This window comes from Macrobrachium rosenbergii, chromosome 13, assembly GCF_040412425.1.
Source record: "Macrobrachium rosenbergii isolate ZJJX-2024 chromosome 13, ASM4041242v1, whole genome shotgun sequence".
Taxonomy (NCBI): Eukaryota; Metazoa; Arthropoda; class Malacostraca; order Decapoda; family Palaemonidae; genus Macrobrachium; species Macrobrachium rosenbergii.
In genome coordinates this window covers 43,692,424-43,706,327 of record NC_089753.1, presented here as the reverse complement: position 1 = coordinate 43,706,327, position 13,904 = coordinate 43,692,424, and the positions used below count along the sequence as shown (strand labels likewise).

General features: G+C 41.2%; 1 protein-coding gene across 9 annotated transcripts in view; it reads left to right on the top strand.

Moving 5' to 3' along the window:
- LOC136845250 (serine/arginine repetitive matrix protein 1-like) overlaps positions 1-13,904 on the top strand; it is a 61,877-nt gene that overhangs the window by 11,473 nt on the left and 36,500 nt on the right. For all 9 annotated transcript variants that reach the window (XM_067115356.1, XM_067115353.1, XM_067115360.1 and 6 more), the window contains 2 exons: positions 1,191-1,530; positions 12,037-12,154. In XM_067115356.1, coding sequence (XP_066971457.1) covers positions 1,191-1,530; positions 12,037-12,154 — 458 coding nt within the window. The remainder of the gene's footprint in view (positions 1-1,190; positions 1,531-12,036; positions 12,155-13,904) is intronic.

The window sequence follows — 13,904 nt, the reverse complement described above, 5'->3', positions numbered from 1 at the left end:
AAGATTCAGTGACCAGTAGTTTTTGCCAGAGGTAATCCATATAAAAAGGTTTCAGATATGCCTCTCTTCCACTACAATACTGTACAGTTACACCATATTCTTCCATCACTTGCATTCATTGACACCATAAAGGCATTACTGCCCAGCAATGTGCCTTGCACAGCTATCTGTATTTAGTAGTAGTAATTACTTTCCAATGTCCCTTTGAGAACTTGCTTTCTCTCTGCAATTTTCTTTCATTTTCTCTGGTCTCTCCTTACATAGGTATCCAACTTTAAACGTGTCCAATTTTTACTCCTAAATTACTGAAAACAAAATGTTCTTAATGGAATGTTTTAATATAAGAGTAGGAATGTGACTGAGTGATCTGGTTAAATTCACTTTTAATTTAAACGCAACACCATCAATTTCAGTGACAACCACTACATAAATAATGATAGTGGAGATAAAATAGTTTATTAATTATGAACAAAAGAGTTGTCTTAAAGTTGAGCTTTTTATATTTCACTTCTTCCTTCACATTGGTAGTAAACTAGGCATGGCAATTCAAGTTGGTTCATTTATAGTAGTTATTGCTAATTCAATTGATAATTTACAGAAAGACCAGCCAGACAGGAGTGATTCTTTTCCCTTTATTGGTTTGTTTGAATCATTCCTATACATATCTGAGTACAGTATAACTATATCTGCCACTAAATAATTACTCTCTTTATTTTTAATAAGGAATATTTGGGAAATTGATGAGAAGTATGGCAAAAGAATAAAATTTAGATAGATTTTTAATTCCTTAATTATTTTAAACCAGATAGTATTCTCTTGTAAAATGCTGTTTTACCCTCTTCATATCTAAACAGGAACTGGAGCACCATGAAAAGTCTGTTCACTTTCCTTTATAGCTAAAATACTAATAGTGTACTGTCTTCTGCCACTAACCCATGAATGAGAAGGGATTGGAAAGTTATATGATTGTAGTTACAGTTTTTATGTAAGAGACCTGTCTATGGATTGTTAGTTGTGTTATCAGGGAATTACTGCTACTAACAGGAATGGTTGTGGAATTCTACTGTAGCTTACAGTCTATCAAAGATTTTTCCTGGTTATTAGAATAATTTCATGTAATGGGATTATGATTTAGATCTGATAGGAACATTGAATGCTTGCGTGTATTGTAAGTTTGTTACTCCCAACAGAGACGAAGTGGTGACCAGGGGGCCTCCCGCCGAGGGCCACGTAGTCCGCCTCCAAGACTAGGCTTTGGTGCCAATAATGGAATGGCTGGAGGGGGAGGACAGGGAGGCACTGGTGGTGCAGGTGGCGGGGGTGGTGGTGGTGGCGGAGGAAGACGCAAAGGAAAGCGTAATCGCCGTAGGAAGGCACGTAGAGGAGGTGGAGGAGCAGGTGGATTAGGTGGTATGGATAGAGTCCCACCTATGTCTGGTGGTAATCGTCAGCCTATTGCATCAATGCGAATGAGAATGGATGATTACCGGCCTCCACGGACTGGTAGGCTGCTTGGAGACCCTAAAGACGGTTAGTTTTTCATTCACCTTCAACATATTTTAATATTCAATCACAAATGTTATAATTTAACATTTTTATACATGAACTTACCTGTTGTTTACATATAGCTGTAATTCTCGATCTCGACAGAAAATTCAAAACTGGCGGTCCCGCTAATATATGGTCAGGTGATACGACTACCCCGCCCTCTACCGGGGTACCTGGATCCATTTCCATCAACAACTAATCATATTTTCTCTGTCGGGGCCGGCGACTAGTCGTCTGCTCCTCTTCAGGAAATTCATCGGTGCTTTTTCGTTTCTTCTTTGGTGAAGTACCCACTTTTGTTGACGGTTCTGGCTTGTTTTTTTTTTGGCTTTGGTTGAGATTTTTTCTAGTTATGTCTGATTCAGGATCTCAAATTAGATATTGCGGGGGGGGTTGTAAAACTCGAATGTCTCGGTCTAACATAGACCCTCACTCTTCTTGCTCTAACTGTAGAGGGAAATTGTGCACGAATCTGGATAGATGTGATGAATGTTCGTCTTTGTCTGTGCTTGATTGGCAAAAGTTGGCTAAATATCAGGCAAAATTAAGTAAAGATAGGGCACGTAAGGCTTCGGCCAGAAGTTCCTCCCAGAGTAGGAGTAGTATTGCCTCTTGTTCTGTTCCTGTTACCCCTCCTGTTCCTATTCCTGCCCCGGAACCTGTTGTTTCAGACCCACTACCGTGTCAGACCTTCGGGCAGAATTTGATGGTAAGATTTCGGCTCTTTTCTCTGCGATAGAGAAGATTGGCCAGGATGTGAGTGCGATGTCTGAGACATCGAAGTGTTGCAGTGATAGTGTTGTGGAGGAGGTGACTGTTCGTCCCCTCGTTCTCCTAGGTCGAGGCCTCTGTCCGGCTCCCAGGGCTCAGGGAGAAGACATGCCGAAGCCGAAGGGAGGCGAGTGGGGTCTGCTCACGAGCCAGGTTGCTCCCTCTAACAGTCCTGTTGCGTCCCAGGCTGTTGCAGCTCGCTATAGTAAAAGCGATGCGGAAGTGTCTTCTTGTGCTTCTGTTTCGTCGAGGAGGAGTTGGAAGCAGTCAGAGTCTAGTAGGCCGCTGAAGAGACGCAGAGCTTCCTCTCCAAGTCAAGTTCCTATCAAGAAACTTTTGGCACGTTCTCCTCTTCCGTCTTGTAGCTTTTGGGATAGCCCAGAGATCTCTTCTTCTTCAGGCAGTCCGGATATGCGTTCTACGGATCGTAGCGGCGCGGATCCTCCTGTTAGTATGCAAGTAGCGGCTTCCTTCCCGTTGGATCCCAAGTCGGCTTTTATGCCTCCGGTTCCTGGCCCCCTTTCGCAAGAGGACAAATTGGACAAGATTTTGAGACTTTTCGAAGGTTTTAAAGCTCCAGCACTTCAGGTTCCTTCTGCAACTGAGGCTCCGGTCTCTGCTCCCGCTCACGCACCTGGCGCCTCTTCCGCTCGCACGCCTGGCTCCGCTTCCGCTTGCGCGCCTGGCTCTGCTTCGATCGCTCCTGGCGCCACTTCCGCCCGCACCGGCCGCACTCACGACGCTACTTTGGCGCTTGGCGCCTCTCAAAACACGTTTCCAAGGCGCACAATGTTTGCGCTTCTAGCGCTTCCGTGGTTTTTGGCGCCTCTTTGGCTCGGATCTTCTAAGGCTCCTGACTCCTCTCAAGCTCATGTTTGGATACGCTTGACGCTGGTCGGGCTCTTGGCGCCTCGGTGGCGTTCGGCGATACTCAAGAGGATAACGCAAGTTTGGCTCCCGGAGACGTTTCTATCCGCGGTGCTCCAACTGCTTCAGAGATTCTCTCCCCAGTTTCCGATGTTTGAAGTAGATGATGTTCCTTCTGCTCCTACGTCCAACTTTAAGCATCTCTTACAACTTTTTGAAGAACTTTTTCAAGAAGACTTTGCTCAGCTTCCCTTCGTCTCCGACTCACGCAGTTTGCCAAGGATTTTAAACCTCCTTCCTCTAGTTTTCTGAAGCTGGTCCTGTCTGTTTCGAAAAAGAGCTCTCCGAAGGCAAGAAGGATGGTTGAGCAAGAAAAGATCTCAGGGTAAAACATCTTTCTGTTTCCCCCTCTCAACTGTCTTTTAAGTCTCGTTAGTGGTATGAGACTGGGGAAGTCTTTTCCTTGGGAGACTCTGCCTCCTCTCAAGGGGATTTCTCCAGCCTTGTGGATTCTGCCCGTCGCTCAGCTTTTTCTTCGTCCAAAGTCGGCTTCTCGTCTTGGAAATTGACCATCTGGTGAAGAGTTCCTATAGGATCTTGGAGATCTTTTCTTTTATTGACTGGTCTATTGGAGCCTTGAGCAGGATAGTGAAAGTCTGTGATCTTCCCCAAGACTGCTACAGATCTTGATGCTATTTTGGCCTGCCTGGACAAGGCCATCACGGACGAACGTCAGAAATTGCCTCAGTGACTGCTACCGGCATTTTGAAGAAGAGAGCACATTGGATTTCGTTTTGTCGCGAGAGAGTCTCCAGGAACCAGAAATCTGCTCTTCTTTTTGCTCCTTTGCTTAAGGAATCCCTTTTTCCCGCCACGTTAGTTAGGGAAATTTGAGAACTCTCTCACGGAAGTCTACTCAAGACCTACTGGCTCATTCTTGAAAAGACCCAGGTTTTCGACTACTCCAGTAGTACCCAAGCCTTCTTTCCCTGTTTCCTCTAGGCCTTCTCGGGTACTCCTTCTCGGCCCTTTTCCCGTGCTAGGGGAAGAGGAAAATTCTCTTCTCATCCCCAGAAAGCTAGGGGTACCAACCGATGAGTTCAAGGTCCTTCATGCAACGGTCGGAGCCAGACTAAAGTCGTTCTGGCAAGTTTGGGAGGCCAAGGGAGCAGAACCCTGGGTGATCAACGTTCTGAGAGAAGGCTACACCATTCCCTTCTCAGAGAGTCCTCCTTTAAAGTCTTCGCCAGTAGACTTCAACGTATCATCCAGGGACTCAGAGAAACTTGTGGTGTTGGAGGAGGAAGTTACTTCCCTCCTTCAAAGGGAGCCATAGAAGCAGTCCTCGAACCTTCATCTCCGGGGTTCTACAACCGTCTGTTTCTGGTTCCAAAATCGTCAGGAGGATGGAGACCAGTCCTCGGCGTAAGCGCCCTGAACAAATTTGTGCTTCAAACACCATTCAAGATGGAAACCACACAGTCGGTTATCAATTCCCTGAAGGAAGGAGACTGGATGGTGTCCCTCGATCTCCAGGACGCATACTTTCATGTACCTATCCATCCGAGATCAAGGAAATTCCTACGGTTTGTGTTCAGAGGCAGGGCTTTTCAATTCAGGGCTCTTTGCTTGGCCTATCAACAGCCCCACAAGTTTTCACAAGGACGATGGCTCCAATTGCGAAATGGCTTCACTTAGAGGGAATTCACATTTCCCTTTACCTCGACGACTGGCTGATCCGGTCTCCGTCAAAGGCCAATGCATGAAGGACCTACAAAGGACCCTTTCTCTTACCGACAATTGGGACTCATAGTAAATCTTCCAAAGTCACAACTCTCTCCATCTCAAGACTTGACTTATTTGGGAGTTCGGATGAACTCAGTTCTTTCAGGTTTTCCGGCGTCTCAAAGGATCGAGAAATGCCTGCTGAAAGTGAGATACCTGATGGCAGCCAAAACTTGTTCTGCCAAGGAATGGATGAGCCTTTTAGGCACCCTCTCATCGCTAGAGATGTTCGTCAGTCTGGGGAGGCTACACATGAGACCTCTTCAGTTCTTCCTACAGCAGATCTGGAACAGGAAGAAAGACACGGATTCGTTTGTTTTTCCTCTATCCACTCAAGTAAAGCAAGACCTGTCATGGTGGAACGACAGGAGCAAACTAGATCGAGGTTTGTCACTGAGACAGAGGAACCCAGACCTGATGTTGTTCTCCGGCTTCAGGCGAGGGTTGGGGAGCAACATTGGGGATCTTCAAGTGTCAGGCAATTGGTCTTCATCCCAACGGGACTGGCACATAAATGCGAAAGAGTTGAAGGCAATTCATCTAGCCTTGGAACATTTCGTGCTTCTGGTGGAAAACAAAAAGATAGTAGTGCACTCGGACAACTCCACAGCTCTGGCGTACGTGAAGAAACAAGGAGGCACTCACTCCTTCTCTCTGTTCGAGATCGCAAAAGACCTGCTTTTGTGGGCGGCAACCAAGAACATAGAGCTAGTAACTCGCTTCATCCGGGAGCTCTCAACGTAAGAGCGGATATCCTCAGCAGGTCACTCCAGGTCATTCCGACGGAATGGACCCTCCACCAGAAAGTCTGCCAAGGCCTGTGGAAGGTTTGGGGAACTCCCATGTTAGACCTGTTCGCAACGAGGGAAAACCGCAGACTACCTCTCTTTTGCTCTCCTGTTCCAGACCCAGAAGCATTAGCGGTGGATGCCATGCTCCTGGACTGGTCGGGTCTCTTCCTTTATGCATTCCCTCCCTTCAGGATGCTGGGAGAAGTCCTGAAAAGTTTCGAGCACACAAAGGTGTGTCAATGATCCTTATAGCTCCATGGTGGCCAGGAAGATCATGGTTTCCAGAGCTACTGGAGAAAGTAGTGGATTGGCCAAGGAGGTTGCCATTCAGACCAGACCTTCTGTGCCAGTTGCACAGCAGAAAGTTCCACAGGAACCCGTCAGATCTAAATCTGACAGGGTTCAGACTCTCGGCGACTCTACAGGAGGAGAGGCTTCTCTAGAAGAGTGGCGCAGGCAATGGCTAGATCAACCAGGCCCTCGTCTACAAAGGTCTATCAAGCGAAGTGGAAGCGCTTCAGGGAGTGGTGCTCCGAGTCTGGAGTGTCTTCCACTTCTACGACTCTAAGCCAGGTTGCGGATTTTCTTTTGTTTCTGCACAAGGAGAAGAAATTGGCTGTCAGCACGATTAAGGGGTATAGGAGTATGCTGGCGGCAATTTTCAGGAATAGAGGTATAGATCTTTCCTCAGACAAAGATATTGCAGAACTCCTTAAATCCTTTGCTACCACTAAAGGCAAATCTCTTCGTGTACCGCATTGGAATTTGGATGTGGTGCTAAAGTGGCTTACCTCCAAATCTTTTGAGCCTTTGAGTTCCTGCTCCGTTAGGAATCTAACTAAGAAAACTCTCTTTCTCTTGGCACTGGCCTCGGCAAAGAGAGTAAGTGAGATTCATGCTCTGGACAAAAGAGTTGGTTTTTGTGCGGATAAGGCTGTAGTTTCCTTCACCTTGGGTTTCCTAGCTAAGAACGAAAACCCTAGTAATCCATGGCCAAGGGAATTTCCCATTCCTAGCCTATCCTCCTTGAGTGGAAGAGAAACAGAGAGACTTCTCTGTCCGGTCAGAGCTTTGAAATTCTATCTGGACAGGACCAGAAGTGTAAGAGGAACTCATGATTTTTTATGGTGCTCAACTAAGAACCCCAAGAACCCTCTATCTAAAAATGGGATTGCTTTCCTTTTGAAAGAACTGATTCAGGAGGCACACAAGGAATTAAGGGATGTGGATTTCCCCTTAGTTAAAGTGAGGCCTCATGAAATTAGGGCTATTGCGACTTCTTTAGCCTTCAAGAAGAACATGGCTTTAAAGGACATTCTAAGTTCAACTTATTGGAGATGTTCGTCTGTTTTTGCCTCGCATTATCTGAGACAGATCCAAACCACATATGAAGACTGCAGTGCGTTGGGCCCCTTTATTGCGTCTGACACGGTGATGGGCAAGGAAACCAGAGGCTCTAGATCCTCTCCTTAGTTTCCTTGGGTGCAGAAGTTTTCTTTTTGGTCGACTACTAGAGCCTAAGAGGTTAGATGGCCTAGTAGGTCTAATTTTAATAGGTTGGTGTGAGTTTTTATGGTTGGGTGATATGATGGTGGATGCTTTGAGTACTGCGCCTGAGCAGGGGCATTATATGCTTTGGTTGATTGTGTCGAAGGCGGCTGGGCCAACAGACCTTTCTCCATATAGCAACCTGCGTCTGAGCTACTAGGCCCCGCAGTTGCACTAAGGATAGCAGGTTACAGAGGCAGTAACCGAGAAAACAGCTTCCTTAGCAGGTAAGGATCCAAAGTTAAGACGTTTTTTTAGCCTGATGATCTCAGGTTTTTCCATTTAACACTTACAGCTGTCCATGCCCACCGCCTCAATGTGGCAATCAGCTATATGTAAACAACAGGTAAGTTCATGTATAAAAATGACATTTTTATAATAAAATAAGATTTTATATCATACTTACCTGTTGTTTACACATATAAACATTCCCACCCGCCTCCCAAGGGACACAGGGGACATAGAAAATATGATTAGTTGTTGATGGAAATGGATCCAGGTACCCGGTAGAGGGCGGGTAGTCGTATCACCTGACCATATATTAGCGGGACCGCCAGTTTTGAATTTTCTGTCGAGATCGAGAATTACAGCTATATGTAAACAACAGGTAAGTATGATATAAAATCTTATTTTATTATAAAAATGTCATGTTTTCAAGGTCTGTTGAAAGGTATTTGTAAATTATGTGAGTTAGTGGTGGTGTGTTAGAGAGCCATGTTGTAATCATTAACCCTTAATGGACGGGCATCATCATATGATGATCTATAACAGGTTTTGAGTGATGGACGGGCTAACTCACATGAGTATTAATATTGCGCGCCATACGATTTGGGTGAAAATAGCGGGAAAGATGTTCATAGCACTTCAGTGGTCTATAAATGACTTGCAGCAACTGTAGTAGCTCAGCACAGGACAGAGGGGGGTCATTCTACCTTGAGACTTGATTGGGAAATGTATTGCCCCTCTCTATCCCATGACGTCTTTTTATTTATTTGCTCATAAATATACCCAGGGATTGCTGTTGGTTTTAGTTCTTAACTTTTATGATAGTATGTCAGCTACAGGCAGTCCCTGGTTATCAGCGATCTGGTTTTTTGGCACTTGTCTAACGACGAAAATCAGCAATTTTGGGCGCCGATCTCTGCTTATCGGCACCAGTAATCTGGTATTGCCGCCGATACATACCTAACAGAGGTGCCAATCTCTGGTTATCGGCGATTTTCGCTAATCATCAAGCCGTCGGAACGGAACCCCCGCCGATAACTGGGGACTGACTGTATAATTGTAATTTTGCAAAGAAAATGCAAAGAAATATTAGAAAAAACATGTTTACCTTACAAAAACTTACTGCATCTCCCCATCACAGTAAATTTCGTAAATATTTTACAACAAATAAACTCAGAATTTGTTACTGATTTTAGTTCTTATCTGTTATGATATTGTGTGATCTGTAATTATAATTTTACAAAATAAAATAAATCATTAGAAAAAACATGTATAACTTGGTAAAATTAGCATATTTTTATGAGTTTCTTGTAAAAGAGTCCCCACACAAGGATGTAAATAGTCACTTTCAACTTTCCATGGAAGGTAGGGAAAAATTTTTTGAAATTTTTTCTTGCACCATGTACATTTGCATACCTTCCTCTTTCCGTTGATGTGTTTTTTCTTAAACTGGCCAACCTTAAAGTTTGCCTGGTCTCGGGTGTTTAATATATATTTGGCCTGTCCTTTAAGGGTTAATGGTGTAGTTCACTAAAAATTATTTTATAAAAAAAAAAATGAAATTTGTGTATGTGGTCTTCCTCTAAGATCCTCAAATATCTTGAAATTTATATCCTTGAATTGTTTAAAAAGATTTTTTTAAATAGTTAGACAGTTTCACTTTGAGCATTTTTTTCTGTGTATAGTTGTAATATTATCTGTTAGCTTTTATTTATAACACTTGACATGTTTGGAAATCTGAGATTAATATTTAGTAATATTCTCTTGTTCATAACAACCCCATTAGTCATATAATGCCCACATTGGGGTTTGTGATGATCCCCAACCTAGCTGTCTTTTGTTCTCAAAAGGACACTTTTTAGTAAAAATATTTTCAGTTAGCCAATCAGGCATTCATCCACCAGTTGCCGCATATTTTTTCAGTCTGCTGTGTTAATAGCAGCTGTGTAGAGTTCCTCCCCTTTCAGCAAGGTTCATTGTTTTTTTATATGCTTTTATTTAGCTTGCTTTTTTGTCCGTGTGTTTGTCTGGGTCAAATCTTGTAACTCAGTTTTCGACCTCTTCCCTGTGTCCCATAGACTTGAAATTTTTCACGGTTACTCAATCCCATTGAGAGTACAACCGTACATGATCAGTAGGTCAGCAGTGACCTCTAGTGACCCTACAGCGACCTCTCCCAGTGTCTCAGGATTTGTATGAAACTCTTCAGATTTTTCATACATCCTTTGACCTGGTAGAGTAAGGTAACTCTACGGATTTTTCAAACATTTTTTGGCTCGACAGGATACCACATTCATTTTTTTTAGTTACAATCATAAATTGGTTACAGTTTTTGTCAAAACTAAAAAGCATAAAATAAAAAAACTATAAAAAGGGATTTTTTAAAACACGCTTTTATTAAAATGCTCGAAAAGGCAAAAAAAATAATTTTTGAGACTACCAGGATTTTCTTATAATTAATAATGGCTACAGTAATAAAAGCGTGGGCGCCAAACATGGAAGGAAATGCTATAAGAAATAAAAAAATATATTTCTTTTCTTGTAGCATTTCCTTCCGTGTTTGGTGCCCACGCTTCTATTTTTGTAGACATGATTAATTGTAAGAAAATCATGGTGTATCTCAAAAAATTATTTTTTACTCTTCAGTGCATTTTAATAAAAGCATGTTTTAAAAGTTTTTTTTTTATACTCCTATTTTTGTACTAATCTGTTCTAGCTGTTCCCACATATCCCTTTAGTTAGCATGTGTAAGAAGTATGAGTAAGGTATCAGAGTTGAAATACTTATATTCAAACAAGTTTTCCAGAGTGCCGATACTTACCTATTACTACTGTACAGTAGTACTTCGAAATTTCTTCTGCTTCGTACTTAGAGGCTTTAATCCAGAATGGAGCAGATGGTCAAGAGTTGTTTAATATACTCAACATTTTATATATTCTATTATATGTATTATATATCCTGATGATGTATATATCTGGGGTACATACTGCTATGCCTTATTAAGCAGGCAAGCATTGCTCTCAAGTTATTCTCTTGAAAAGTGAAACCATGACCTTACCCAGTAGACTCTATCTATGTCAAGATCCCATGTTAACCTCAACAATTTTTTTAGATCTTGATTCACTTAACAGTTTTACAGGTCCTTTGGTCTTATGGTGAGGTTTTAAATGTCTTGTGGGCAGTGAGTCCATTCTCCATGAATAGCTATTCTTGTTATTGTAATGTAATGGGATTGTATTGAAACAAATGTAGTCTTTAAAAAAAAAAATCCTTCACATACAACTCATTAAGTAGTCAATGAAAATGTGCCCACTGCCCTTCCCCTCCAATTGGCACTTGGTTCATGGTCATACATAGAATGACCAGTTTCCACCTTCAGGCACTTTGGGCAATTCGGAGTGTTTCCAGACTGGGTATCACATTCCTTTATTGCTTAGAATCTCTATAACTTCAGGATTGGTAAGAAGAACAAAAGGGGAAGTCCATAAGTTGATCATACCCCCTTCTAGTACCTGATAGTGACTATCTTCGCCAGGTTAGAGGAGCAGATCAAAACCCCTGGCCATAGCATCATTCTCAGGCTCAAGCTCATCCACCGACTTATCTTTGGATGTCTGTGAGAGCCATTGGAGGTAGAATATGGCACCTACCCAATCTGGGACTTCAGTGAAGGAGAATTCATTTTGCTAGGTCCTCAGATCCTCCTTGTGTTCTTTGTTGGATACCTTACCAGTGAGGTCTTAAAAGTACTCGGACATTGTCCTCTTGCTCTCAGGACCTGGTCTTTCCTAATGACTATTGTGGATCATGGCCTTAGGTTGAAGCATTGTGTATTGTGGATTTTTTTGCAGAGTTAAACTAGGTGGAAGGTCTGTCATACAGGTATTCCTTTCACTATTTCTAGACTGCATCCATTCCTTATAAATTGAAGCTTATTCTGGTACATTTTTCTGTCAGGGAGATGAGAGAGCGCTACTTAATCATCGGGGGGACAGGGAGTCTAGAGGAGGTAGAAGCCATCATTACTAGGGGGCAGTGCCCTTATTCCTGGGCTCTGTCTACCAATATGAAACTTAATACTTTTTTCTACTTCCCTAACTGATATCCTTTCTTTTAGTTACTTTTTCTGGGGTTGCTTCTCTTACTGTTAGTGTGGGTGCTTGTGGGTCCCTTTTCCTTAGTGTGTCTGTGCCTGTCAATGTGATGTTGATTGTATTGTGTTTCTTGGAGTTATCCTGTGGCAGAGACCATCACATAGGCCACCAGGATGTTGTTGCCCTGGAGAAGGTTTCTTTTTAGAACAAAGTCCTTTAGGTCTTGGGATCATGGCAGACCATGATGTGGGCTTGTATGAAAAACCAGTTGTATGTTATAAAAACAGTTTTGAGAATTGTGTGGGGGGCTCATCAGTCCCAGTATTAGTTATTTGTAATTGTTACATTTTTTGTGAAATGTAATTTTAAACAATCAGTGTTTTAAAATAATGCTGGTGTTACCGCAGGGGAGAGGGGTCCCATTGAGCAGGCTGTAGTGCGAGCTAGGCGAGAGGCCACAACTCGCACGAAGGATACTTTCTGGACGAAGAAGTTGCTGGATGCTGAGGCAGCACAACCAAACAGGTAAGGAGCAAATTTGACCAAAAAATGGCAATATTTTTTTATTACAGTAGATGTAACTTAAGCTATCTTGTAGCAATGCAGTTTTGACAGCTAGTAAAAATTGGACGTATACAACACTAGTATAGTGTGTTCTGTAATGCAAGTGAATTTTGGGGATAAAGTGACATATTATCAGAAATTGCATTATAAGCAGGAAATGAACAACAGACATTTCACTACCCTTCTTACCTGTAATCCAGGTTCTTTACTAATTTGCCACAGATTTTAAGTTGCTTGTGCTACAGCTCATTGTCTTGGTTTCTATAGATCAGCTTCCAGTACAGTATTTGTATTTAAGTTACTCTTATTTAATCTTAGTTATGGCTCCAGTGAATAAAGGAATTATGAGTTGTGAAAGTGACTCTTTAGAAAGTGTGTGTGTGTAAAAGCTGCTAGGCTGTTGCTCATCAAAACGATTTTCATCAAACTAACGAACTAATTAATACAGTATATGCTGCTTGATGTTATAATACATTTTACTTGAAAGGAAAAGAGGGAAAAAAAATTGTTGACAAAAGTAAACTAAAAAGAGTGCATTTGTCAACAACATATTAACCAAGTGCATTAATCAGAAGTTACCAGCTAAATTAGTGTGTGCTGAAGTAAGAATTTTTTATCTAAGTATTTGTAATTTCCTTTAGACAATTTAAATGATACAATATATGCAAGATAATTTTCAAACATTATGTTCTGTAAAATAGCTGTGCATAATTTTAGTGGTGAGTGTTGGGGTAAGAAGTAAAATAGATGAAAGAAATATACAGGTAAAATTTATCAAAGAAATGTACAGTATAACCAGAAGTGAAAAAATAACCCTCACTAATTTTTTAACATTAAAAATGTCTGTGTAATATGGTAAAAGATGAAATGTTATTGTAGAACCAGAGACAGATTTGTTTGGTAAATGAATATCACTTGAGAAGTACATGCTGTTTTAACAAATAATAGTGTACAGTAGAAAAACATTTGGTAATACAAAAATATTTGAAAAGCCTTATATAGAAAGTAAGACATAAAATAATAGTGGGCAATATTGTTTGGCAACCCAAGAAATTGACACCTGCAGATAGAATAGAAATAGTACTGTACTTACGAAGGAATGGTTACTGAAAGGTAATAATGTATAAAAATGTAAAATTGGTTAATGGTAGTTGTATAGAATTATAAAATGAAATTATGCTTTATTAAAATGAATGGCAAAGTGACAAATATATATATGAATTTTTGTTGTTTGAAATACTAACCTATAATACTGTATTACAATGCAGTTTCAGAGTTAAACACATGTAGTCTGCAGAAATTTAACTCTGAAAGTGCATTGTAATACAGTATGATAGGTTATTATAAGAATACTACAAAAGGAAACTCATAAGCCTATGTATTTAACTGTACAGTACAGTAACTACTTTATGCTGTATAGTGGTAATGTGTGATTATATATTTTATCTGCTTATAAATACTTGGTAAATGGTAGTTGAAAATTATAGAAGGAAAACTATAAAGCCTTGATAGTAAAAACGTATCAGATGTCTTCGTCAAGAGCTGTGAGCCTCTCTTTCGCTATAAATTTAGAAAATGCACGATAAGCATTAAAGTTATAGCACAGTTGGTAGATGAAAGAGAAAAGTCTGAATCAGTACATGGTAAATTATAAGTTGATTCATATTAATAAAAATAAGAAAGATAATGTATGAATTTGCATTGAAAAATA